The sequence below is a fragment of the Ylistrum balloti genome, unplaced genomic scaffold (genome assembly GCF_031769215.1).
Source record: "Ylistrum balloti isolate Yb309-2 unplaced genomic scaffold, AGI_CSIRO_Ybal_v1 Utg369946, whole genome shotgun sequence".
Taxonomy (NCBI): Eukaryota; Metazoa; Mollusca; class Bivalvia; order Pectinida; family Pectinidae; genus Ylistrum; species Ylistrum balloti.
Window position 1 is genome coordinate 682,204 of NW_026782051.1, and position 25,536 is coordinate 707,739.

The 25,536-nt window shown below is 34.7% G+C and overlaps 1 protein-coding gene across 1 annotated transcript in view; it reads left to right on the plus strand.

The window, feature by feature from the left end:
• Positions 1-25,536, plus strand: part of LOC132547341 (ras-associated and pleckstrin homology domains-containing protein 1-like) — a 126,690-nt gene that overhangs the window by 30,428 nt on the left and 70,726 nt on the right. Inside the window, exon 2 of the mRNA XM_060211107.1 lies at positions 24,681-24,798. Coding sequence (XP_060067090.1) covers positions 24,682-24,798 — 117 coding nt within the window. The 5' untranslated portion in view covers position 24,681. The remainder of the gene's footprint in view (positions 1-24,680; positions 24,799-25,536) is intronic.

Here is a 25,536-nt window from a genome sequence, read left to right on the forward strand (position 1 = left end):
CAGGAAATTGCAGATTACAAAATCAAAATTACTGCATGAAATTTTTTCTCTGCATTTATGAATTCAAATTTTTGTTGCTGATCATGATGTAGATAGATAGGGGAGTGTTTAGTTCTACAGTTAAATCCGCTACCCAAACAAGGACTGATGTGGTGAACACATTCAAATCTGGATAGAATGTTATCAGATACCAATCCTAGTAACTAGGGAGATGACTATCTTATACAAGGAGTACCATCATGCTAGAGTTAGGGTAAAATGATGAGTGGATGGACTGAGTGCCTGTTCACCTGTGTACACTGTCTGGGATATTATTTGAAGTCTGACCATCCCAGAAGTTGTGGTCACCAAACCAGGAAATTAGACAACATTAATACTTCTCTAATGCTTTTATCAAAGTTAATGTTCAGAAAGTGAGATGTATGAGGTCTGATATGTGTGTGCAGGGGGCAGCTAGAGATCAGAAGAGGAATTGAAAGGGGCAGTGTAGATATGAGGAGGAGGAGTGGCATTTTAAAAGTAATCCTTCAATAAGAGGGCATTTTAGTGTTTGAGGGGAAAGGGGAAGTGTAGATATTTGAGGGGATAAAGGGGCAGTGTAGAAGTTTGAGGGGGAAAGGGGCAGTGTAGATGATTGAGGGTGGAAACTGGCAGTGTAGAAGTTTGAGGGGGAAAGGGACAGTGTAGATGATTGAGGGTGGAAACTGGCAGTGTAGAAATTTGAGGGGGAGAGGGGCAGTGTAGGAGTGTGAGGGGGAAAAGGGGCAGTGTAGATGTTTGAGGGGGGAAAGGGGCAGGGTAGATGTTTAAGGGGGAAGGGGCAGTGTAGAAGTTAAAGGGAGGAAAGGGACAGTGTAGGAGTTTGAGGGGGAAAGGGGCACATTAGATGTTTGAGGGGGGAAAGGGGCAGTGTAGATATTTGAGGGGGGAAGGAGCAGTGTAGGAGTTTGAGGGAGAAAGGGCAGTGTAGGAGTTTGAAGGGGAAAAAGGGACAGTGTAGAAGGGCAGCGTAGAAGTTTGAGGGGGGGGAAGGGGCAGTGTAGTTGTTTCAGGGGGAAAGGGGCAGTGTAGATGTTTAGGGGGAAGGAAGGGGCAGTGTAGAAGTTTTTTGTTATCGCCATTTCTTGAGAAGTACTGGATGAATCTTTCTCAAACTGCATTTGTAGGTTTCCTTTGGTCCCTAGTTGTGCCCATTTGATTTTGGGACTGATCAAAAAACCAAAAGGCAGCCATCTTGGATTTTGACTTTGAAAGTTTGTTATTGCTATTTTTGTGAAGTGTTTAATGGATCTTCCTTAAATTTCATATGTAGGTTCCCCTTGGACCCTAGTTGTGTGAGTTTGACTTTGGATTTGATCAGAAAAACAAAATGGCCAAAAGGTGGCCTTCTTGAATTTTGACTTTGAAAGTTTGTTATCACTATATCTTGAGAACTACTGTATAGATCTTTTTGTCCAATTTCATGTATGGATTCTTTAGGTTCCTAGTTGTGTCTATATGAATTTGGGACTGATCAGGTGGCCATTTTAGATTTGGCAGGTAAAGATTAGTAGCGCTATTTCTGCAAAGGAATGTTGAAATGTCTTATCATTAAGAGCAAAAACAAAAAAGAAAAGAGAAAAGAAGGGAAAAGATCCAACTTTCAAAGAGCATATAAAGATCAAACAATGTTGGGTGCAAAGATCCCTTCGAGATCTCCTGTTAATGTTATCCTTTGAGAGGTAGGGGCAGTACAGTAAAAAGTATGATGTTGTTAGTTTATTTCAGTACCACTACACCTGAAAGATCTAATTTGTGATTGGAATGTGATGGCCTGTGTTTGTATAAACAGAAATAATAGTGCTCTTAGGATATATGTTTGAGTCATCTAAATATGATATTGAATTCATTTTATTTACTACTTGTAGATATATAAAATTGATGTTTCAGTGAGGTTTACCCATGTCATCCCTGTAAAGCTGTAAGTTCTTTTTACAGAATTATTTGGCAATAGTTCACTCATACGACTCCATGTAGTGTAGTCCTATTAAAACATATCAGTTCACCAGTTTATAAAAAGTCAATGACAAGCTGACAACTATGATAATTTGGTGAAAATTGTGTATCTTTATATTACAGTCTATACACAGATTTGGTGATGTGTTAAGGGAAATCTTTCAAAAATAATTCAAATTTTCCTGCACATCAAAATGTCATTGGTGTTATGTATTCTTCTCATAAAGAACTAATGTGTATTTAATAGGTTCCATCCACTCTCAGGAAGCTGAATCATTGTTTATTGATATAATGATAAATGTATATTTACAGTGTCACAAGATGCAATGACATACATGGAACTCTAGGTGTTTGCATAGAAAACTGTATATTTTTAGGTCATCTGACTGAAGGGCCTGATGACCTCTTGCAATCGCCTTTTGTCCGGCGGCGTCCATCGTACTTCGTCCGTCGTAAACATTTTCAACTTCTTCTCAAGTTCTACATGTCTCATTGATCTAAAACTTACCTGAAATTATTGTGACATGATCCTGACCAAAGTTAATTAATTTCGGGTTGGTCTCAAGTTCAAAATTTAAAATCTTGTATTTTATGTCAGATGACCATTAAGGCCCATGGGCCTCTTGTTTCTTATAAAACATGCTTCAGGTAATTGAATGCTAAATAGGAATATCTTCAGTATTTCTTTTTCTCAAGTTTAATTGAAATGTTGTTTTGGAATCAATTTATTGTATTAGAAAGAACCTGTTTGAGAGTCTGTTACTCTGACATGGAAGAAACTGTTTGATATTCTGTTTATCTTGTTAAATTCACTGTTTGAATTATTATTATTCATTTATTATTCAATGGGTTTCATATCCACTATTACAGCCTTTTGACTTTTCAGCAAATGAGCTGTTTCTCCTTCAAAATAGGAACTGCTTAAGATTCTATTTCTCTTGTTAAGTTGGAACTTTTTGAGATTCTGTTTTTCCAGTTACATAGATTAAGGACATTTTTTGTTTCTTAATGAATAAAAGTTATATTTGATTGAGTAGTATTGCACTGTTGATGTTTTTCATGAGTGTGCAGCACAAGTGAAAAATTACAGTCTCCTTCCAGTGAGTTGAAACATATCTGTTAATAATTAAGAAATAGTATTCTATTTATTACATTTTCACACCTTTTAAAAAGATACTAAGTGCAAGAATCAATTGCAACGAGACCAGGGATAATAAGATTTCGGGTTTATTAACTAACGTCGACCGGTTTCGCCCGAACAGTGGGCTTCTTCAGGACGAAGTTATTACAAATTTTTTACCCTAAGGTACTTAAATTCTGGAGACGAATACTATTGTGACGTCACACAATGAGCGTCACGTGATACAACCATAACGGTTATATATACTCGCTGAATGCCTAAAAATAGAATTGCGACTAAAAATAGAATTACAACTAAAAATAGAATTGTGACTAAAATTAGAATTACCCCTAGAATTAAAATTACATATGAGTTATATCTAAATGATGTTTTTTTAACAGTGTCAGTGTTTTAATCCTTGTAGACCCGTTCGTCTAAACATACAGTTGACTTAGATTCCAACAGGTAGCCAAGTGTACGGAAGTCTACCTTGGTGGATACGGTTGAGTGGGATGCTGTCTCCTCACTGTCTGTTAACTGTAGATCTTTTCTAAGTTCATCCAAAGCTTCATCTATAATTGGTCTGAGTTGTTTGCATGGCGGCCCAACAATGTCATGAGCCCCGTTGGCTGGTTTTACCCTGAATTTCACCTGTTGGAGTTGTTTTTTGGTTAGCACTTCAAATGGGCGCTGTCCCTTTGGTGTTGTGGCTTCCGCTCTGGTGTGGTCCTGGATGATCTCAGGTTCCACTTGATATCCCAGTCGGGCAAAAATTTAAACCTTTTGACAAAACATTTAATTCCGCTCTATTTAATACTCTATCCGATAGATTAACAATACCGCTATAATCCTTATCTATTTGTGTTTTCCTGAATTTTTTCCGCGGGATGAATTTCCGGTTGCGTCGTTTGCGTGCGGATTCCATCCCTTCGGTTTATCAGTCTTATCTTGTTTTCCTTTTCTGGATTCCTTGATGCGTGTGAGGGTGAGTTCCGTGGTGTCCCAGACAAGATCTTCTATGTCCGGTGTAGTGGTCGATCTTACTAGCTCTTTGACTTTACTTATTTCCGCCACCAACAGTGTGTTTCTGTTGGTCCAATAACTAAGAAGAGTTTTGGTAAGGTCCAAACCAAATCTCATGTGACACTTGTCCCATTCGATACCGAACTCGGTGTTTGGATCTGGTACTTGCGGGCTGACGGTGACCTGTAATCCTTTCGGGTTGTATCACGTGACGCTCATTGTGTGACGTCACAATAGTATTCGTCTCCAGAATTTTAGTACCTTAGGTAAAAAATTTGTAATAACTTCGTCCTGAAGAAGCCCACTGTTCGGGCGAAACCGGTCGACGTTAGTTAATAAACCCGAAATTTTATTATCCCTGGTCTCGTTGCGATTGATTCTTGCACTTAGTTTCCACTATCCCTCAATCGCCCTGCATACCGGGTGGTATCCGGACAAGGGATAAATTGAACGTACCAAACCTCCTTTATAGTAACGGCGTTGACTCTACCCTTGGATCTATTTTAAAAAGATAGATATAAAATATATATATGTGCTCATTCTATCTACCAGACAATATATCTTCAAATTTAAGATACAAGTTATTTTGTTTGTTTGTCGGGTTTTTTAAAGTGACGTCTCTTTGTGACAGCTTGTAGCCTCTCACTGAGCAACATAAGGAGGCCTGTCATGACATCCAAAGCACTTAGGGTAAGATGTTGCTTCCTGAGAAACACAACCCACCATGAGGAGGGAGCATCGAACCATGCACCTCGAATCTTTATCTACGTTTATATAGGCAAACATTTTAACCAAAGGAGCTATCTCAGCTCCTTGGGAGAGTTGAGGTTGTCACTGTATATGCTGTTATCTGATTGGTCAAAGATGTGCAAAAATGTCTAAACCTGTTTTCAGGATGATCATTAGGTTAAGGAATTAAATAAAAAAAAAAAATTCTCTTTTGTTAGAATTTCCTTATAAATGTACTTGTTAGATCTGTCCATGTATATGCATGCCAAACACAGGAAAAGGTTGTATTGCAGTATTCAATACAGCCATTGATTAGAAATGTAACATGAGAAATTGTACATCTTATATCAAATTCAGACAGTGCTGTATATATTGTGTACCTGTACGGACACAGGGTGTGACATTGCCATGTCACACCTGAGAACAGTCAGGTGAACAAACTGAATCTGCTGACAGGAGGATTTGCCTGTCATTCAGGGAACTATATTCCTTTGCATGTGTATCATATACATCACGTAAAGTGAAAACATGCAAGGTTACCTGAGGTGAAATTTTCTGTGTGACCTCCAGAGGTCGGAGGTTACTATTGACACTTAAGGTCACAATGACACCTGGTTTTGAATACTCATGGATATGAGTGACAATGTGGACAGCTGACTTTAGAATGCAAGGAATTCAACTTAAAAAGTTAGTTCTATCAACTTACTTAGTAATAGGTCTTAAACAGCAGGGGTTTGAGGAATCGAGTTCTATATATACTAGTTTCAAGGTCACTATAGAACTAAGTAATCCTAGGTCAATGCCACATTCCTGGTTACTACTTGGACAATACACAGACATACTATATCTGCAAGTATGCAAAGGAAATGTGTTACTACACAAATACAATGTGCTGTGTTTCTTTGTAAAGAGAACATGATTAGTTACATTATTTGGAACATATGTTACTTTCGATAGTCATAAAGGAATGTGTGTGGCAAAAGGGGAAGATAAATATGGTACCAAGCAACAAAAATATGTTTTGTCACTTTTATTAAAAAAAATTAGCATGACACCAAAAATGTTGAGGTATGAAATACCTATATGTTTAGTCACTGTATTACGGCATGTCGTAGAACATGTGGATAGTTTGTACTGGAGATTGTCGTACCTTACTGTTATAGTCTACACAGACAGTGTAGTGTGTCCCAATAGAAAACTCTTTATCTGGCTAATCTGCTAGTTAATGATCCATTTATCTGTTGAGTTTCACCTGTTCAAAACACCTGCCCTAGTATGCTAACGATTAAACTATTTAAATTTGTGTCGTGTGCCTAGTCATAAACGCCCTACCGCAAAAATGTAGTTGTCAGGTTCTACCGGATGTCTGTACAAAAGATCATTTTGGTTTTGTCTTGACAACTGTATTTCCTGTCATTGTGGTATGATAGTATTCAACAACATGAGCTATCAGGTCTCCTCTACGTCTGGCTTGTCAAAGAACCTGAAAATTTGATAGGACTTAAAAAATATTATAAATCATACATATTAATCATCATGGATATCATATAGTCAATTCAATGTTAAAAGGAATGGAAGAGTGCATATCATAAAATAATGATTCCTTTTTTTTTTGTTTTAAGGTAATTTAGCATGATCAATGAAAAAAAAAAGATTTCAAACTATCATTTAAACTCACTAAGCAGACTCTGTTAACAAAATGTAAGAAGTAGGTTTTAAAAATTTCTTTACTTTAGAAGCTGACAATGACTAGCTGAACGAATTGTAGGATCAATATACCCTCGGTATATCCTGTGATATCATAGAAATCGTGTTGAATGGAAGTCACTCAATACCCGTCTGTGTTTGGGAAAAGCTGTGTAAAATTTGATGGTATGGAAGAAACATGGGTGAAATATTTGGTGAACTGAAACTTCCTAGGTAACCAATTACCCCCTCCTGTCCATACACAGGATTCAACATAAACTATCCCAAATGCACTGGCGGGAGGGCTCAATGAGGATTTATTGGGGGAGAATGCATATGTGACTCAATTCTTTACCACATTATGACTCAACTGTAAAACATAGATATTTTTGTTAAATCTTATAAACAAAAAGCTATGACTGGTAGAAGCTAAATATGATATTAGTATAGATGATATCACTTGTTGATAAAACAGGGAGGGCAAGGTGATATAAGTAAGGGAATCCCCTATCTAACAAAGCAAGGTTCTGTGTAAGTAAAGTTAGATAGGTAAAAGATACTGTTTGTTAGGTTCTCCATAGTAAAAAAAAATAATTAAGGGAAAGCTTCTTTACAAAAAAAAAAAAAAAAAATCACAATGGAGGATGGTTAATGTATCGTGTACCTGCACTGGTCACACGGACAGGAAAGTCATAAACACAGGTCAGGTCTGATATTAAAGATGGATATAATGTTTAGTGAAATGTAAGTGATATTGCCAAAGGTTACTGGTGTCATTTTGTATTGGGATATGCTTGGCCCTAATGTTTCCTTGTTGATCTACTACAGTCATCTCTGTCTTATTGGGATTCTGTACTCTGGAAACTGACGGTGGTCTTGTTTATTCTTCTCGAAGTAGAATAGGTAATCTTTTAATATCTTTATAGATAAATAGATAATGAAGTTAAAATTTCTCTCCTTTTATTATATAGGTATTTCATTCCTCTAAAACTGTAGTGGTGGGTGGCGCAGCGGTAACGCACTCGCCATTCACCTAGCTGACCGGGTTTCGATTCCCGGAACAGACGTGAAAAAGTAAGGGGTCACCTGTCCGACCACGTGGGTTTTCCCCGGGTACTCCGGTTTCCTCCCACAATAAGACCCCTCGTGCGCTTACATCCGGGCCAAGAAGAGTGATTAGTATAAGTTGATATAACTTGTTTTGCAATTGTTGTAAAATAAATAAAGTTTATATCATATATTAAGCTGTAGTAAAAAATATTTGTCTGAGGTGCTGCTAGTTGCAGTTGTTGTATTGCATATGGCTGAAGGCATATTTTGGTCAACAAATGGTTCGAAAATTCTTTTTAATCACTTTCAAGCCTATCATACTACAATATCCTGTTTTAAAATGTTTCAAATCTTTCTGAGTAATTCAAAAAGATTCCATTTGTCAATCTCCCAGCGAGCCAGAAGACAGGTAAACGATACAATCTTAAACCATTGACACCTGATATTCAACATCTTTTTGGAGATTTTTATGTGTTGTTCAGTAAGATGTCACAATTACTGACATGTCATTCTGCAATAAAATGTTATATTGCACGATCACTTGACAATGTACCCTACAATACAATGCCCTCTCATGGAAATAGTAGAAAATAATTGATTCCAATTATCAGAGCAAACACATCACATTTTATAATTTATTTTATTATATCTTTAACATCAGTAAGATTTTGACATTTGACATACAGCTTTATGCAGTCAGTGTTCTAGCCATTTTAGACATGTTTGTCCAGATACTTAGATGTAATTTCGAGTTGTTGATGTTAGGAGGAAAACACAATTAGTGTTCATCATGTACATCACAAGTATTAGATATCAAAACAAAGATATCAAAGACCCTGAATTGTATATGATCATGGTATCTATTTTATTTAAATTAGTGTTGTCAGTGTAAAACAGGCAAAATTGTTTCAGGTTAGTACGAAAACGGCTACAAAATATACCAAGTTTACATAGGAGTCATTCGATAGCCTTCATGTTGTTAACAGGGTCACACTTATTTTGTACTTTTATCCTAAGATAACAAACAAAACAGTTGCCTCTGACAATCTGAAAGGTTTGACTGGCTAAACATTATTTAAGCCTCATACTGACATTGACAAATGTTTCTGTAGCAGTGGAATTGTGTCTGTAACACTGCCAGTGTATATCTACTCTATAACAACTTATAAGTAGAAAAGTGTTCAGTGGTAATCATATTTCAATAGAACATCTACACAATGTTTATACACACTATTTTCAAAAGTAAAAATTCCTGAAAGAAAATGTTGCAGTTATCAATAAAATGAAATTTTTGTGGATAAATTTTATCATTCAGAATTTAAGAACATTTTCTACATCTAGTAGACCAAAGTTCAACAGAACACTTTGATAACGTTTTATGGAGGTCGTTGGATTTGAGGACTATTATGCCTTATTTAATTAAAGCATGCAATTTGTGAAATGGTATTGTGTATGACCCTGATATGCACTGGGAACTTAAAATCTACTGGCTTTGTCAAATAAAGCTGTCTTTATATTTAACAGAGCAGGTTTTCTCATGTGAAAATTTCTCACAGAATTATACAAGTTACTTCCTATGGATAGCAGGCCAGAAATAGAACACATTCAACACATATGGCAGGTGTCTGGGCTGTGTTCAGTATTATTTATAGATATTTAATAGTGCTAATTAATACCAGTTAATTTATATCACATAATACTTCATTTCTTTTTCTCAATTTTTAAACATTTGGCCTTTTGGAAAGAAATATTGGGTTGTCTGCCCTTGGATGAGGGACAGTGTTTGTTATGTTCGCTTCATTTCAGTAGATTCTATTTGTGATAAACTTAATAGCAGATAATGTTTAATGTTAATGAAACTATAAAAGAGGAGACTGAAGGATACAGATTGAACATTTAGAATCTGAAGTTGAAGACTTTTGAAAAAGAATTAAGTGGAATCTAATAGAAATTAATTGCAAAATGTGACTCTTAACTGTTAGATATGAGTAAGTTTCTTCCTCACATATATACAGTGACATCCACACATCTGTTAATATCACTTTCCTGTTAATATCACTTTTTAGGTTGCCTGAACCGAAGGCTCATGGTGACCTATTGCCATCATGATTTGTCTGTCGTCGTGCGTCGTTAACTTTTCACATATTCGACTTCTTCTCAAGAACCACTAAATAGATTTTGACCAAACATGGCACAAAGCATCCCCATGGGAAGTCGTTTCTAGTTTGCGAAGAAAAAGTGCATGGCCCAAATAGGGGCCCCAGGAGGGGGAAAAAGGGGGTAAAATTAGGTAAATCTTTAAAAATCTTCATCTCATGAACCAACAGTCAGATAAAGTTCATATTTGATGGCATGGTCTACAAAGTTTGCGAATGAAAAAAAAATCGGGTCAAAAACGGCCCGACGAGGGGGTGCTCAAAAGGGTAAAAAATTCAACTTTGACCGATTTCAACCAAATTTGGTAGAAAGCATCCCTTAGTGAAGGACATATGAAATCATGTTGAAAAAAGTGATTATGTCCTCTTTGGGCCCATAAGGGTTGTAAAAGGGGCCAAATGTAAAAACCTTCATTAAATAACTACTTCTCAAGAACCAGCAGATGGATTTTGACCAAACTTGGCACAAAGCATCCCAATGGGAAGCCGCTTCAAGTTTGTGAAGAAAAAGGGCGTGGCCCCAATAGGGGCCCCAGGAGGGGGAAAATGGGGAAACTTGATACGAATGTTCTACACAAGGTCCTGGCTTAAAGTGTTTTAACTTTTTGGGGCGATTCAAAATCCAAGATGGCCACCCTAGCCTCTGTTTGGCTAAGACATTACGGACTTCCTCTGAAGAACCATTGGGTGGGTCATGTTCAAACTTGGTACAAATGTTTTACACATGGTCCTGCACAAGTGTTGTTATATTTTTGCAACATTTTAAAATCCCCAGATTATTGACATATATCCTCAGGTGACCGTTAAGGCCCCTTCTTGTCTTGAAATACCATTCTGTCCCTATATATTCTATGAAATCCAACATCTGATAATGTCACTTATTTTCATGTGGGCAATGCTTAATATCACTTGATTATGCCAACTATCACAAAAATACCAACAGGTAAATCACAGGTAAGTGAGAACAAGAACTATGGATTCACATCTGGACGCATAATGTCAGCATTATATCACCATTGTCAGTTAGGATCACTGCCTTACTGGCCAACTGAACTTAACCCACTTACCTGTAAGGTCCAGTTAGGTTGAAGGAAGTCTAGTGTGTTTGCTTTTTAAAATTGTCTAATGCATCTCAACTGTTGAAATAGATTTTAAACCCTTGTTCCTTGGAACTTTTCACCAAAGTTGAATTGAGCGCAATGCCACTGGAGTTTTTACATTGACCCATGGGGCACCAAACCCCAGTATGTCAATGTCGTCATTATGAATGTTACCATGTCTTAATTTAGGAGAACATGTTTCCGCTACAAAGCGCGAAATGAAGTCTGGATTAGACATAATTGAATATAGAAAATTATCACAGGTGCCCCCCAAAAGCTCAAGTGGACCGCTTACGTCATTGCTGATGTTGTAATCTTTTTTCTCACACTATTTGATCAGGGTAAAATAAAATTGTATTGTATGGAATGAAGATTGGAAACCCATATAATCAAAATGTTTACGTTTTAATATTTATTCAAATTATTTATTGCTTAAATTATCATGAGCAATAGTAAGGTGACAGTAAAATGTTCTGAAACTGGGTTTTCCTTATGCCATATTTCACAACATCTGATTGGTCATTAAAAATAACCACTAATTTAACAGGCAATGAAATGTGGCATTTCAAAGGTGAACATTTCCCACTGTGGGCTATTTCTGTTGGCAATGCCGATTTGCGATTTTCATAACACATTTTATATATTTTTATATATATGCAGATACACACTGTATATATATCTGCCCATGTAAGCTAGGGCAGAAGGTGGATGTTATAGATATTAGTTATCTGCCCATGTTTAGGTATTAAATATCTGCCCATGTTTAGATATTAGTTATCTGCCCTTGTTTAGATGTTAGTTACCTGCCCATGTTTAGATATTAGTTATCTGCCAATGTTTAGATAGTAGTAATCTGCCCATGTTTAGATATTAGTTATCTGCCTTTGTTTAGATATAAGGTATCTGCCCATGTTTAGATCTTAGTTATCTGCCCTTGTTTAGATATTAGTTATCTGCCTTTGTTTAGATATAAGGTATCTGCCCATGTTTAGATATTAGTTATCTCCCATATTTAGATATTAGTTATCTGCCCATGTTTAGATATTAGTTATCTGCCCATGTTTAGATATTAGTTATCTGCCCATGTTACATAGTAGTAATCTGCCCATGTTTAGATATTAGTTATCTGCCCTTGTTTAGATATTAGTTATCTGCCCATGTTTAGATATTTGTTATCTGCCCATGTTTAGATAGTTATAATCTGCCCATGTTTAGATATTAGTTATCTGCCCATGTTTAGATATTAGTTATCTGCCCATGTTTAGATATTAGTTATCTGCCCATGTTTAGATATTAGTTATCTGCCCATGTTTAGATATTAGTTATCTGCAAAGGTTTAAAGTGTTAGCTGGGGCAGAAGGTCGATGTTGATATAAGTGTAGAATTGACATGATAGCAACTTTAACAGAAAATTAAGTGGATTGACTTTTGATTATCTGAAGAATATGTTAGAGTTTTTATCCCAATCTTAATCATTGGTTCTGACTGTTTATGAAAGGTTCAGAAGTAGGTAAGAATTGATGGGCAAGTTAAGTAGGTTGAGTCATTTTTCTGACGTGTCTGAGGCCTAATTCCTCACAATCTACCCTTTAATCTTAGAGAAGTGTGAAATCTCAAGTGTTTATAACATTCGCCTGAAGTCACTTATTGATTTAAAGTGACATGGGTTACCTCCTCTTAACATCATGTTGGGAGTTCTGTTTTTTGATCTCGGCAGGAAAAAAATATTCACGTGTGGGTAGATCAATTTTGAGAGTTTTTAAACAATATCACACATTGTTAATCAGACATTGCTAGGTTTTCTCCACACCAAAAAGGAATTTGTATATGTATTGCTTCTTATATATATAAAAAAAACTTTAACAAAAAAGGCTTAAAAAGGTATATTAAATACTATGGGACACTTTTCTGTACTGTAGGCTTATAAATGATATTGAAAACTTTGGCTTAATGTCTGGAAGTGATACATTTAATGTGTTTAGGATTTGTGTAGTGAGACTGGGGTTAGGGTAAATTTGGTTTATCGAGATTCTGAATCCTACTCTGGCCAACTTTTTGGCTTGTTAGTCATACTATAGCCTATGATTGTTCTGTTCAACCTTTTTACCTGTTATAGTCATAACCTATGATTGTTCTGGTCCACCTTTTTGCCTGTTACAGTCCTATATAGCCTATGATTGTTCTGGTCCACCTTTTTACCTGTTACAGTCCTATATAGCCTATGATTGTTCTGGTCCACCTTTTTACTTGTTACAGCCATACTATAGCCTATGATTGTTCTGGTCAACCTTTTTGCCTGTTACAGTCCTATATAGCCTATGATTGTTCCGGTCCACCTTTTTACCTGTTACAGTTATATACCTCAACCTTTTTGCCTGTTACAGTCCTATATAGCCTATGATTGTTCCGGTCCACCTTTTTACCTGTTACAGTTATAACCTATGATTATTCCGCCCTGTCAGTTACATTTATGTACATATAAACAAAAATGATTTTAACATCAAGATGCATACTTGAGAATTTGGTATTTTAAAGTGTGGTTGCTCAATTTCAATCATGTGTGAAGTTGTGTACAGTTATTACCCTTAATACCTAATTTTAATTTAGTTACCAATTAGGTATAGTAAGTATATTGACAATCACAAAAATATTTAAGAGCTAGAAAATGATAAATAAAGATCAGCTGACATTGTTGATGCATTGCGAATGTTATTAATTAGCTACAGTCACTGGGTCACAAAAGACTGCAATTCCTTTGTGTTGTAAAATTATTATCTGATACTGCATGTGCTTAAAGCACTAGTTGAGCTAGTTGGTGTCATTACAGTATATATCATCTTCCAACAATTGTTTACCCTTATTTATTCAGATTATTGATAGCCTGTTTGCTAGTTCACTTATTCAGAATTATAAAAGAAACTACATGCAAGTACGAGTACCATTCAAGCTTGCGGTTGATTCTGATTTAGAATAATTCGTGCAGCTCTCCAATCCATCACATCCATTGGGGATAGATGAATAATGAAGTACGTTTGTGTACTGTTGTGTATACTGCTGTAGTGATATATTGTCTGGTTAGGAAACATAAGTCTCCCAAATTCAATCTGTACATATATTGTAGTTTATGGTATTATCAGGCCACAATTTTCAGACTTTCAACAGAATTCTGCACTCACTAAGAGTTGGACCTAAAGGATTATCCAAATAGTGTAAAACTGACCAGAACATCATTCTATGCTCGTAAGATTTTATACTTTTCAAAACATACCGAATATTGACGACCCTAACATGTACATTACAAGTACAATTAGAAAGTACAGATGAAGATACTATATATAGTATCTAGTTCCTTGGTGATGTTTTAATTGTTTTACTTTTTATTATACCATGCATTACTTTGGATTTTTTTCTTCTCTAATTTTGTAACAAATTCTCTCGGCGCCATCACCAAGTCTGTGTTGAACTTTCAACTCAATTAGCAATGACTATATCACCATCACACAGTGTATATATACAGCATCATCCAAAATAAGGCTGAGACGTGTTCTGTATCGATTCCATGGAACTAGATGTCTGTCACTGTCTTCAGTATGCTCTACAGCCAAACATTGATTAAGATAGTGTTAGGTAATTTCAAACGTACTTCATTTTGCTAATGCAGAGATGGTGCTGTTGAATTTCAAATGAAGTGCACATGTGCTTTTAAGTGTACATATGCTCCATTGAAAGTTATTCACACTGAACTGTTGTTGTACAAATAAGTTTGTCTGTGTGTTACTGGTGAGAGCTATCAAAGGTATTATACAGAGTGTACTAAAGGACCAGGTCAGTGATACAGTGTCCCTATAGGTCAGTGTGGTCCAGGTATTATACAGTGTTACTAAAGGACCAGGTCAGTGATACAGTGTCCCTATAGGTCAGTGTGGTCCAGGTATTATACAGTGTACTAAAGGACCAGGTCAGTGATACAGTGTCCCTATAGGTCAGTGTGGTCCAGGTATTATACAGAAGTTACTAAAGGACTTGTTTAGAAATGTACCATGTCATTCATATGTCAGAAATAGCTGCTGCAGGAAGTTCTTATGTGAGAGTAGAAGTTATTTTTATTTGAAAGTAGAAGTTATAAAGATGTGAGAGTAGAACTTATTAAGATGTGAGAGTAGAAGTTATTATTATGTGAGAGTAGAAGTTATTTTTATTTGAAAGTAGAAGTTATAAAGATGTGAGAGTAGAACTTATTATTATGTGAGAGTAGAAGTTATAAAGATGTGAGAGTAGAACTTATTATTATGTGAGAGTAGAAGTTATTAAGATGTGAGAGTAGAAGTATCATTATGTGAGAGTAGAAGTATCATTATGTGAGAGTAGAAGTTATTAAGATGTGAGAGTATTTTGTGACATTAGAAATTATTATTATTGAGGGAATCATGTGATGGCAGAAGCAGTATTGTGTGAGGATAAACGTTTGTATTTTGAGAGGGTAGATGTTTATAATATGATAGTATAGGTATGTATTATATAGAGGTAGAGGTATGTATTATATAGAGGTAGAGGTATGTATTATATAGAGGTAGAGGTATGTATTATATAGAGGTAGAGGTATGTATTATATAAAGGTATAGGTATGTATTATATAGAGGTAGAGGTATGTATTATATAGAGGTAGAGGTATGTATTATACAGAGGTAGAGGTATGTATTATATAGAGGTAGAGGTATGTATTATATAGAGGTAGAGTTTTGTATTATATAGAGGTAGAGGTTTGTATTATATAGAGGTAGAGGTTTGTATTATATAGAGGTAGAGGTTTGTATTATATAGAGGTAGAGTTTTGTATTATATAGAGGTAGAGGTATGTATTATATAGAGGTAGGTTTGGTTTGTATTATATAGAGGTAGAGGTTTGTATTATATAGAGGTAGAGGTTTGTATTATATAGAGGTAGAGGTTTGTATTATATAGGTTTGTATTATATAGAGGTAGAGGTTTGTATTATATAGAGGTAGAGGTTTGTATTATATAGAGGTAGAGGTTTGTATTATATAGAGGTAGAATTTTGTATTATATAGAGGTAAAGGTGTGTATTATATAGAGGTAGAGGTTTGTATTATATAGAGGTAGAGGTATGTATTATATAGAGGTAGAGGTATGTATTATATAGAGGTAGATGTATTATATAGAGGTAGAGGTATGTATTATATAGAGGTAGAGGTATGTATTTATAGAGGTAGAGGTTTGTATTATATAGAGGTAGAGGTTTGTATTATATAGATATAGAGGTATGTATTATATAGAGGTAGAGGTTTGTATTATATAGAGGTTTGTATTATATAGAGGTAGAGGTTTGTATTATATAGAGGTAGAGGTTTGTATTATATAGAGGTAGAGGTTTGTATTATATAGAGGTAGAGGTTTGTATTATATATAGAGGTTTGTATTATATAGAGGTAGAGGTTTGTATTATATAGAGGTAGAGGTTTGTATATATATAGAGTATGTAGAGGTTTGTATTATATAGAGGTAGAGGTTTGTATTATATAGAGGTAGAGGTATGTATTATATAGATAGAGGTATGTATTATATAGAGGTAGAGGGTTTGTATTATATAGAGGTAGAGGTATTATATAGATGTATATATATAGAGGTAGGTTTGTATTATATAGAGGTAGAGGTTTGTATTATATAGAGGTTTGTATTATATAGAGGTAGAGGTTTGTATTATATAGATATAGAGGTAGAGGTTTGTATTATATAGAGGTAGAGGTTGAGGTTTGTATTATATAGAGTTAGAGGTTTGTATTATATAGATATAGAGGTTTGTATTATATAGAGTATGTAGAGGTTTGTATTATATAGAGGTAGAGGTTTGTATTATATAGAGGTAGAGGTTTGTATTATATAGAGGTAGGTATGTATTATATAGAGGTAGAGGTTTGTATTATATATAGAGGTTTGTATTATATAGAGGTAGAGGTTTTTATTAAATATAGGTAGATGTTTGTATTATTTTGAGGTACTAGGTTTGTATTATATAGATTTAGAGGTATGTATTATATAGAGGTAGAGGTTTGCATTATATAGAGGTAGAGGTTTGTATATATATAGAGTTTGTAGAGGTTGTGTATTATATAGAGGTATTATATAGAGGTTTGTATTATATAGAGGTAGAGGTTTGTATTATATAGAGGTAGAGGTTTGTATTATATAGAGGTAGAGGTATGTATTATATAGAGGTAGAGGTTTGTATTATATAGAGGTAGAGGTATGTATTATATAGAGGTAGAGGTTTGTATTATATAGAGGTAGAGGTTTGTATTATATAGAGGTAGAGGTTTGTATTATATAGAGGTAGAGGTTTGTATTATATAGATATAGAGGTATGTATTATATAGAGGTAGAGGTATGTATTATATAGAGGTAGAGGTATGTATTATATAGAGGTAGAGGTATGTATTATATAGAGGTAGAGGTTTGTATTATATAGAGGTTTGTATTATATAGAGTATTATATAGAGGTTTGTATTATATAGATATAGAGGTATGTATTATATAGAGGTAAAGGTTTGTATTATATAGATATAGAGGTTTGTATTATATAGATATAGAGGTATGTATTATATAGAGGTAGAGGTATGTATTATATAGAGGTAGAGGTTTGTATTATATAGAGGTAGAGGTTTGTATTATATAGAGGTTTGTATTATATATAGAGGTATGTATTATATAGAGGTAGAGGTTTGTATTATATAGAGGTAGAGGTTTGTATTATATAGAGGTAGAGGTTTGTATTATATAGAGGTAGAGGTTTGTATATATATAGAGGTTTGTATTATATAGAGGTTTGTATTATATAGAGGTAGAGGTTTGTATTATATAGAGGTAGAGTTTTGTATTATATAGAGGTAGAGGTATGTATCATATAGAGGTAGAGGTATGTATTATATAGAGGTAGAGGTTTGTATTATATAGAGGTAGAGGTATGTATTATATAGAGGTAGAGGTTTGTATTATATAGAGGTAGAGGTATGTATTATATAGAGGTAGAGGTTTGTATTATATAGAGGTAGAGGTATGTATTTTATAGAGGTAGAGGTATGTATTGTATAGAGGTAGAGGTATGTATTATATAGAGGTAGAGGTTTGTATTATATAGAGGTAGAGGTTTGTATAGAGGTAGAGGTTTGTATTATATAGAGGTAGAGGTATGTATTATATATAGAGGTATTATATAGAGGTTTGTATTATATATATAGAGGTAGAGGTATGTATTATATATAGAGGTTTGTATTATATAGAGGTAGAGGTATGTATTATATAGATGTAGAGGTTTGTATTATTTAGAGTTAGAGGTAGAGGTTTGTATTATATAGAGGTAGAGGTTTGTATTATATAGAGGTAGAGGTATGTATTGTATAGAGTTAGAGGTTTATAATATGATAGGGTAGGAGATTGTATTATATAGCGGTAGAGGTTTGTATTACATAGAGGTAGAAGATTGTATTATATAAAGGTAGAGGTATGTATCATGTGATGGTAGAATTTTGTACTATGTTAGAAGTCTGTAGAGTGTGACATTGGCAATCTTTCCTATATTCCTCAGAGGAAGGAGATTACAGACTTCTGATTGATAGCACTGTTCTGTAGGGACCCCCTCACGGACATGATGTAATTATTTGAAGCAGCTATTATTCAGATTCTTGTAATGATAAAAACCCATCTGTCTGTGTTTCTACTTATTTTGAGTATCTATAACATACATGGAACACACACAGAAAGTACTCCACATCACATACAACCCCACAACGAAATATGGAATCAAATTTCAGGCAATCAGCTTGTCTTGCTGTCCCTCTCTCCATTGGAACTTGTCCACATTTGATTAAAACTAAAACACAAGTTATCACTATTCTGAGCACTGTGTGTCAGGGTACAATTTTTTCCTGGCCCCTTATAAGCTTACCTGGCCTGAAGGTCCATATTAGCTTATGGCCATGACATAACTCATCATCATCTGTCATCCATCATTTCATCAGGTTTTCCTTTTGATCTTTACTCGTTATGAATGACTAAGCAAATTTGGGTGAAGGGAACTCATTTCTATGTAAGTGTTGGGTCTGATCCCGCTGGAGCCAGAGGGGCTGGGCCCGTTAGGGGAAATAGTGAAATTGCTTTGAAATCATTCCTGGATTCTGTCCCATTTTGGTCTGAAGCATCCTTGAGTTAAGTGGTATCAATTTTGTATAAGTATTGGGTCTGAGGCCAATATTCCTCTGTAGCATGACATGATTCTATACAAATTTGTTCTGGAGCATCCTTAGGAGAAAAGAAATCCATTTTGTGTAAACAATTTGTTCAGGCTCACTTAGGTGCCTTAGGCAGAGGTGAGGCCCAATAGGAGGCAGATTTGTTAGCAGTCTTTTTCTGAAGGAATGTGTGAATTCTGTTCCAATTTGGTCTGAAGCATCCTCGGGTGACGGGGAATCAATTTAGTTTAATTAGTGGGTCTTGGCCCACTGGTTGAGAAGTGGCGGGGACAAATAGTGGTAGAAAATCATTTTTTAAAAATCTTTCTCCTTCAGTAGGAATGATTTGGTCTGAAGCATCCTTATATAAACAGTGGGTGTCAGCTTCCTATTGTGGAAGGGATGGGGCCCAATAATGGAAAGAGGGCAAAAGGAATGGCAAGATTCTATCTCAAATTGGTCTGAAGCCTCCTTTGGTGAATATGACTTGTATAAATGGTTTGACAGACCCCCTGTGGGCAAAAGGATGAGCCTCAATGTGGAAATAGATATAAACCATCAGATTTAATTTTCATGTAATTTGGATAAAGCAGTTTCTGTCAAACAATGTCATGTGAGCGATACAGACTCCGAGGGCCTCTGGTTTTATTTTGCTATGCTCTTTGTTGAAAAATGAATAGTCTCCAATTGGTAATTTAGTTATGGTGGCTATGTAATACTTTCTTTAATCCTGTGGTGTGATAACCCAGATGATTTGTATCTATAGCACATCAGTACAAGAAACAGTAACAATCACAGAGAACTTATTCAGCATAAGAAATAACAGTTGTTCTTATAACACGACCAGTAGAAGATTAGAGTGTGACATCTCATTAACTACACGGTCAGCTTCATCTTCAACTTTTTCAGCTGTACTACAATCATATGTACACTTAGGTTGAAAGTAGTGTGATGAGATGGTAAACTGATTATAGACCTAAAAAAATACACAAGATATTAACAATGTACTGTAGTCAATTCTGATAGGCTTTGTTTAACACTTGCTAGTTTTTGATAATGTGTGAAAGTCTGTGGCCCCCCTCATCCCTGTTTAGTACTGCCCCGCTGCGACATATCCAGATGGCTTCATTAACCAGTCGCTTGAAAAGGTTGTTTTCCCTGTCAACTCTTTTGGAATTTTCCCAAGAATTATTCAGCATGACATTAGAATTCTTGTTGTATAGCATATAGCCTGACAATACATTGGTATATATAGACTGCAGAAAGGTATTATCAGCCTTTAGACCACTGGTATTAATGAAACATGAATGATAAGCCTACTCATGAAAAAGGTCATTCATTGAACGTTGTAAATTTTTAGAATTAAGGAAAACTCAAATTAGAAATGTTGAAGAACTTTTCCTGAATCAATTCACCACTCTCCCTTATTTGGTTTGCATACAATCATATGTCTGTAAAATATAGATATATAAAATATGTATACATATCTATGAAATACATGAAGTGTGAGGGTAATGTTTTCACCAGATGGATCTAGGCAGAATATTTTATCACGTTTTTTCTTGATAATATTACTGTTTTTAGAACAATATAAAGGTGGAGTTACCAGACTTTCAATATCAATGTTTTAGAACAGTATTTGGTTTAGTAAAGGAACATTTCACAGATGGCTCTCTGATATATATAAACTCGCAATATTAACGAGAATCCCATTCACCAGAACTCTTGTTTGTAACATAACAGTGTGAAAAAAATTGCCTGCTGATGTTGAGCCTAGTCCTCTAACCAAGGTAAATATTTATAGAACTTATTTTTTACATGTTGTAGTGGCCAAAGAGCTTATTTGTAGTAAAAAAATGTGAATTGAAAAAAAATTATAGGGAAAAAGAATCAAAAGTTTTTGTATTCAGGGAAAACTTGTGAGAAAGTGATAATAATCTTAAAGCTAACATTGCTTGTAATATACAGGATAACTAAGTGACATGTGTACACAACATGTTACATCTGATAGTATGCATTAACAGTGAGATGTAGTACACTTGTAGTGGGATTGATTGGGGATACAGCTGTGTGTCCACTAGGCAAAGCACACTTGTCATCATATAACAAAGTTACAGATGCAGGAACAGAACTTGATTTGTAAAAGATGAGTCAACCATCTGAAAGAAATATAATAAGAAAATTTGAAATCACAGAGAAGTTACTGTGTTATTGAATCTTTCTCTGGATTCTATAAAGTAACCAATCAGATTGCCAGAGCTTTCATTGTTGCTGCATTTTCTACAGTTGTAAATCTCTGTTTCCTGATCTGTTCTTCCATAGATACATTTGAGACATTCACATTATAGCTGTGCTAGCCAATAAGAATCTTATCCCTTGGGTTGAGATATGTTAGAGGGTAGGATCTGACATATGTTATTTGTGGATTGATCAAAAGAAAAAATCCAATGATGGTTCAATGACAAATATATAGATAGAAACATCTGATGCTGTTGGGATGAGGAGGAGAAGGAACTTCTGTATTGTACTTTGGTGCCATACTTTTGCTGATGACATAGAGTTGATAGGCCACCATTTTTCACTGTACCTTTACCACCTCTTGTGAACTTGATGCCCTGTATAAATCAATGCTAACACTTAATCAACTTGTCTGATTTCCAGAATATTAAAATATTCTATAAAAAAGTATACTATCCTGTACATGTTTGAAGTTGCATGCTGATGTCAAATTTGATTTTGTTGTGATTCTGAAAGTCATGATATACTGAATCAATACTGCTGAAGACTTGTTATCAGGGAGAACAGAAAAATGTAACAGAAGATTGATGCGTTTAGCCTTTCCTCATGTGATAGCAAATTTGGTGTATTCAATTAGCTTACTCCTGGTATTCTGGTCTGGAGCCATCATCTCATGCAGAATTCACATGACTACATCAATTTCTCAAAGAAGATTAACTCACATTAAAGCATCAAGAGTCAAAGGAAAGAAATAACTTTGTAAATATAGAGAAAAAACACAATTCTTAGAAATAAAATATGCTTTGATGTTGAAGGATCATTTAAAAGACAAAATCAATATTAAGTAATCTTGTCTGTTGCCAAATATGTGTATGGGTTGGAAAATGTGCCTTGACTTCCTACATTTTATTGGTCTGTATAACAGTTCGTCTGTGGAACCTAGAAGAAATCTGAGATGAAAGTTTTCATGGTTATGCCACAAGGTTGAAGGTCATGGCCATGTCTGCTTTCCTACTGAGAGTTTAAATTGCTTATGACATCTATGGGATAATGTAGAGAGTGTAACACCCTGCTGTCTTAGCTTTAGGTTCCCTTGTACTTAGTTGAAATAAGACTGTAAATTGTGGAAAATTCTCCTGGCTATGAATTATTTAGTTGTAGCTTGTGTGTGTCATGTATCTCCTAATCAGGTTGGAAGCGACATCTACTCCTGAATACTTATGAATTGTTCAAATATTGAAAACATCTTATAGTTTAGAGTTGTGAACATTTCTTATTATCACTTAAATGGAATGTGGCAATCTGTCCTGAGTCCTCTTCTCTGGCCTATAATGGGCAAAGGGCTTTAATTGTACTTAGTGGATAATGTGTGATCTCAAAACAGTGCCTGAAAAGTGTCAACACAGAGAAGGTATTTATGAAATTTTGGAAATTGATGGCATTGTAGCTGGGAAGAATATCATATGCCATAAAAAATGCGTCTGACAAATGACCTGCATTCCCCTATATCATTGTATAAGTAGGATGATAAACAAAGGGTCGTAACTCGGTCATGTATCAAAGTTTGTAAACTTATACCAGCTTGTAATATTCTTACAATCTGTTTCCTCTGCAAAAATCATTTCACTGAAGAAAAAAAAAATGAAAAAGAAAAAATCAATGCAGATATATTTTTGTTGATAATATTCAATATTGTATAGAGTGTAATATTCTATCTCCGTATGTCAGTTTGACAAGATCGCATGGTTATGACTTTAAAGTCTGTTGCCTTTTGTTATGTATGTCTGTGGATTCAGAGTGAGACAGCAGAACAGACAGCTGTCAGACTAATACTTTAGTAACAGCTTTCATTTTATCTCCTTTACATATAAATTTCCTATACTAGTGCACTTTATACCAGTGATATGAAAAAGTGTTTTTGTCTCATGGAAAGGAATTTTTCAAAAAGAAAAAAAAACATTTTAAAATTTAAAGTCCATTTCTATTAACAAAAATTGTACATTTACTGATACACAATGTACTATTAAAGCATGTGTTTTAGAAAAAAAAAACACTGGATTATTTATAGTAGCAGGTATATTTATTGAATAATCACCTATGTGACTTATTGAAAATATAATTAACTGTTTCAAGGAAGATACCAACATGGTTACAACTTGGCATGGTTGAATTGATGGGGTTAGGAAATTTGAGGAATATGTTTTTTTTTCAACATAAGTAAATTGTCTATGTAAAATCCTTAACCCAGAACAATTCTATCTTGTGTTTGTTGTGTATTTAATTGTCACAAAAGGCTGTTCATTGAATAAATTGGGCTATACATGTTAATGATAAATTAGTAAAAGAAAAAATCAGTCAAGCATGGAGAACCTAAGTGTGGAGATTCTACCTTACATGGTTAACTAATAGAAAAGGACATCTTCTCCCTTTCATGTTAACAGGCATAATTAACTAATTAATTTGTAGGAGCTGATGTTGTTATTTAGTCATTTACCTAGTCCTCATTATCTTGTAATTACTGTAGAAGTTGTACAGTTGTGAGATAGCCTGTAACCTGCCACACTTCTGTAGCTCACACTTTTTATCTGTTACATTGAAATTAGTGTAAGGAACGTCCTTCAAAACAACTGTGAAACTGTTCTATTTTTAATTCCTACCTGAGTTTCCAAATTTAGAAACAATGCACAACTGTAAATGTCATCATTGGTTATTTCTGTAAGTAAATATGCTTGTACAATCCTGATCAAAACTTGTCCTCATTCTTCCTAGAGCTTAACTAAAGACTTACAACTGTTAAACTACATGTACCAAGTATACACTTGGGTGCAAAATTATGATGGAAGGATAATATTTTGTATGTTCAAACACAGTAGTTGGATGGAAAAAATGAAGAATTGTAGTATATATACTAATGTGGACAAAAGAGGTTCAAAATTATGCTTTTTATGTGGATGTGGAAGAAATATTGTTTAGAATTATTTTGTGTGTGGTTGCGGAAATAAGACAATTTGAATAATATTTTGTTTGCGACCGTGGACAAATTTTATCCATATATCACTGTAATTTGTATTTTGTATTTTTTTAAGAAAAAGGGCTGTAGAAATTTACGAGATATTTCAATAGGAAAAAATAGAGAAAGAATAAAATATTCATTTTATTTTGGATGCCAATGTGGAAAAAAAGATATTTCTATAGGGAATGTGGCAAAAAGCCATGATTTTACTTTAATGACGTTTTATTTTTTGTTTGATGTAACTAATGACTATAACATTACCTTTATTGTAATGATAGATTTCATTATAATTTCATAATCACAGTATTTTATTTTTGTCCACTACAGAATGGATGATGATGACTACCGCACAGAAAGTGAAGTGGAGTATGACAGTGATCATGATGACCAAGAAGCTGAACAGGAACTAGGACAATGGATAGGACAGCTGGAATCCCTCAAAATGGTATGTACATCTTAATCCGAGGGCAGATAATTCATTATCCAATGGTCACAACTTTATTACTTAGTTGACAATTTTTCTTCAAGAAAATTGTAGTTTCATACAGAGGTTGGTAAGTGAAGTACAGGAGCAAGGAAATCAGGTTTAATACAAGTCCATTATTGTATACTTTACATATTTGACTTATTGCCAACCAGGCTGGCAACCACATGGATACAATATATTTTGTGTTAGAGATTTAATTGAGGTATCTCTGTGTAAACCATTGAAATGAAGAGAAGAAAATGAAATATATAGGGAACTGTCATCGGTATATTTGTTGAAACAAGAGATGTGAATTTCCTTACATCTTTTTCTTTTATTGCCAGCAAAATATTTTGGGATGGGTTAAATCAAGGTCAAGTATAACCTTGCCCTTACCACTGTTGCCAACAACTTTAATGAATGGAGTTACTGAATGTGGCATCCATCACAGTGGACGCGCCTCACTGGCAATGCTATAGAGTAAAAAAATGAGATCCTGTACTCTTAACGTTCTCACAAACTCTCTATTATCTCTCCTTCTTCATTGGGAACTGAAACATGCCAGAAATGTGAGGTATTGTCTTTAGACCTTAAAGTACTGTCTTTGTTATTCGGATGCAGACTTAATAAAAGAAAAATAAACTCTTCCCATATTATATAATGCTGCTTTTACCAATCAAATCTATTTACTTACAAAAGAATTTCATGGACGGAAAA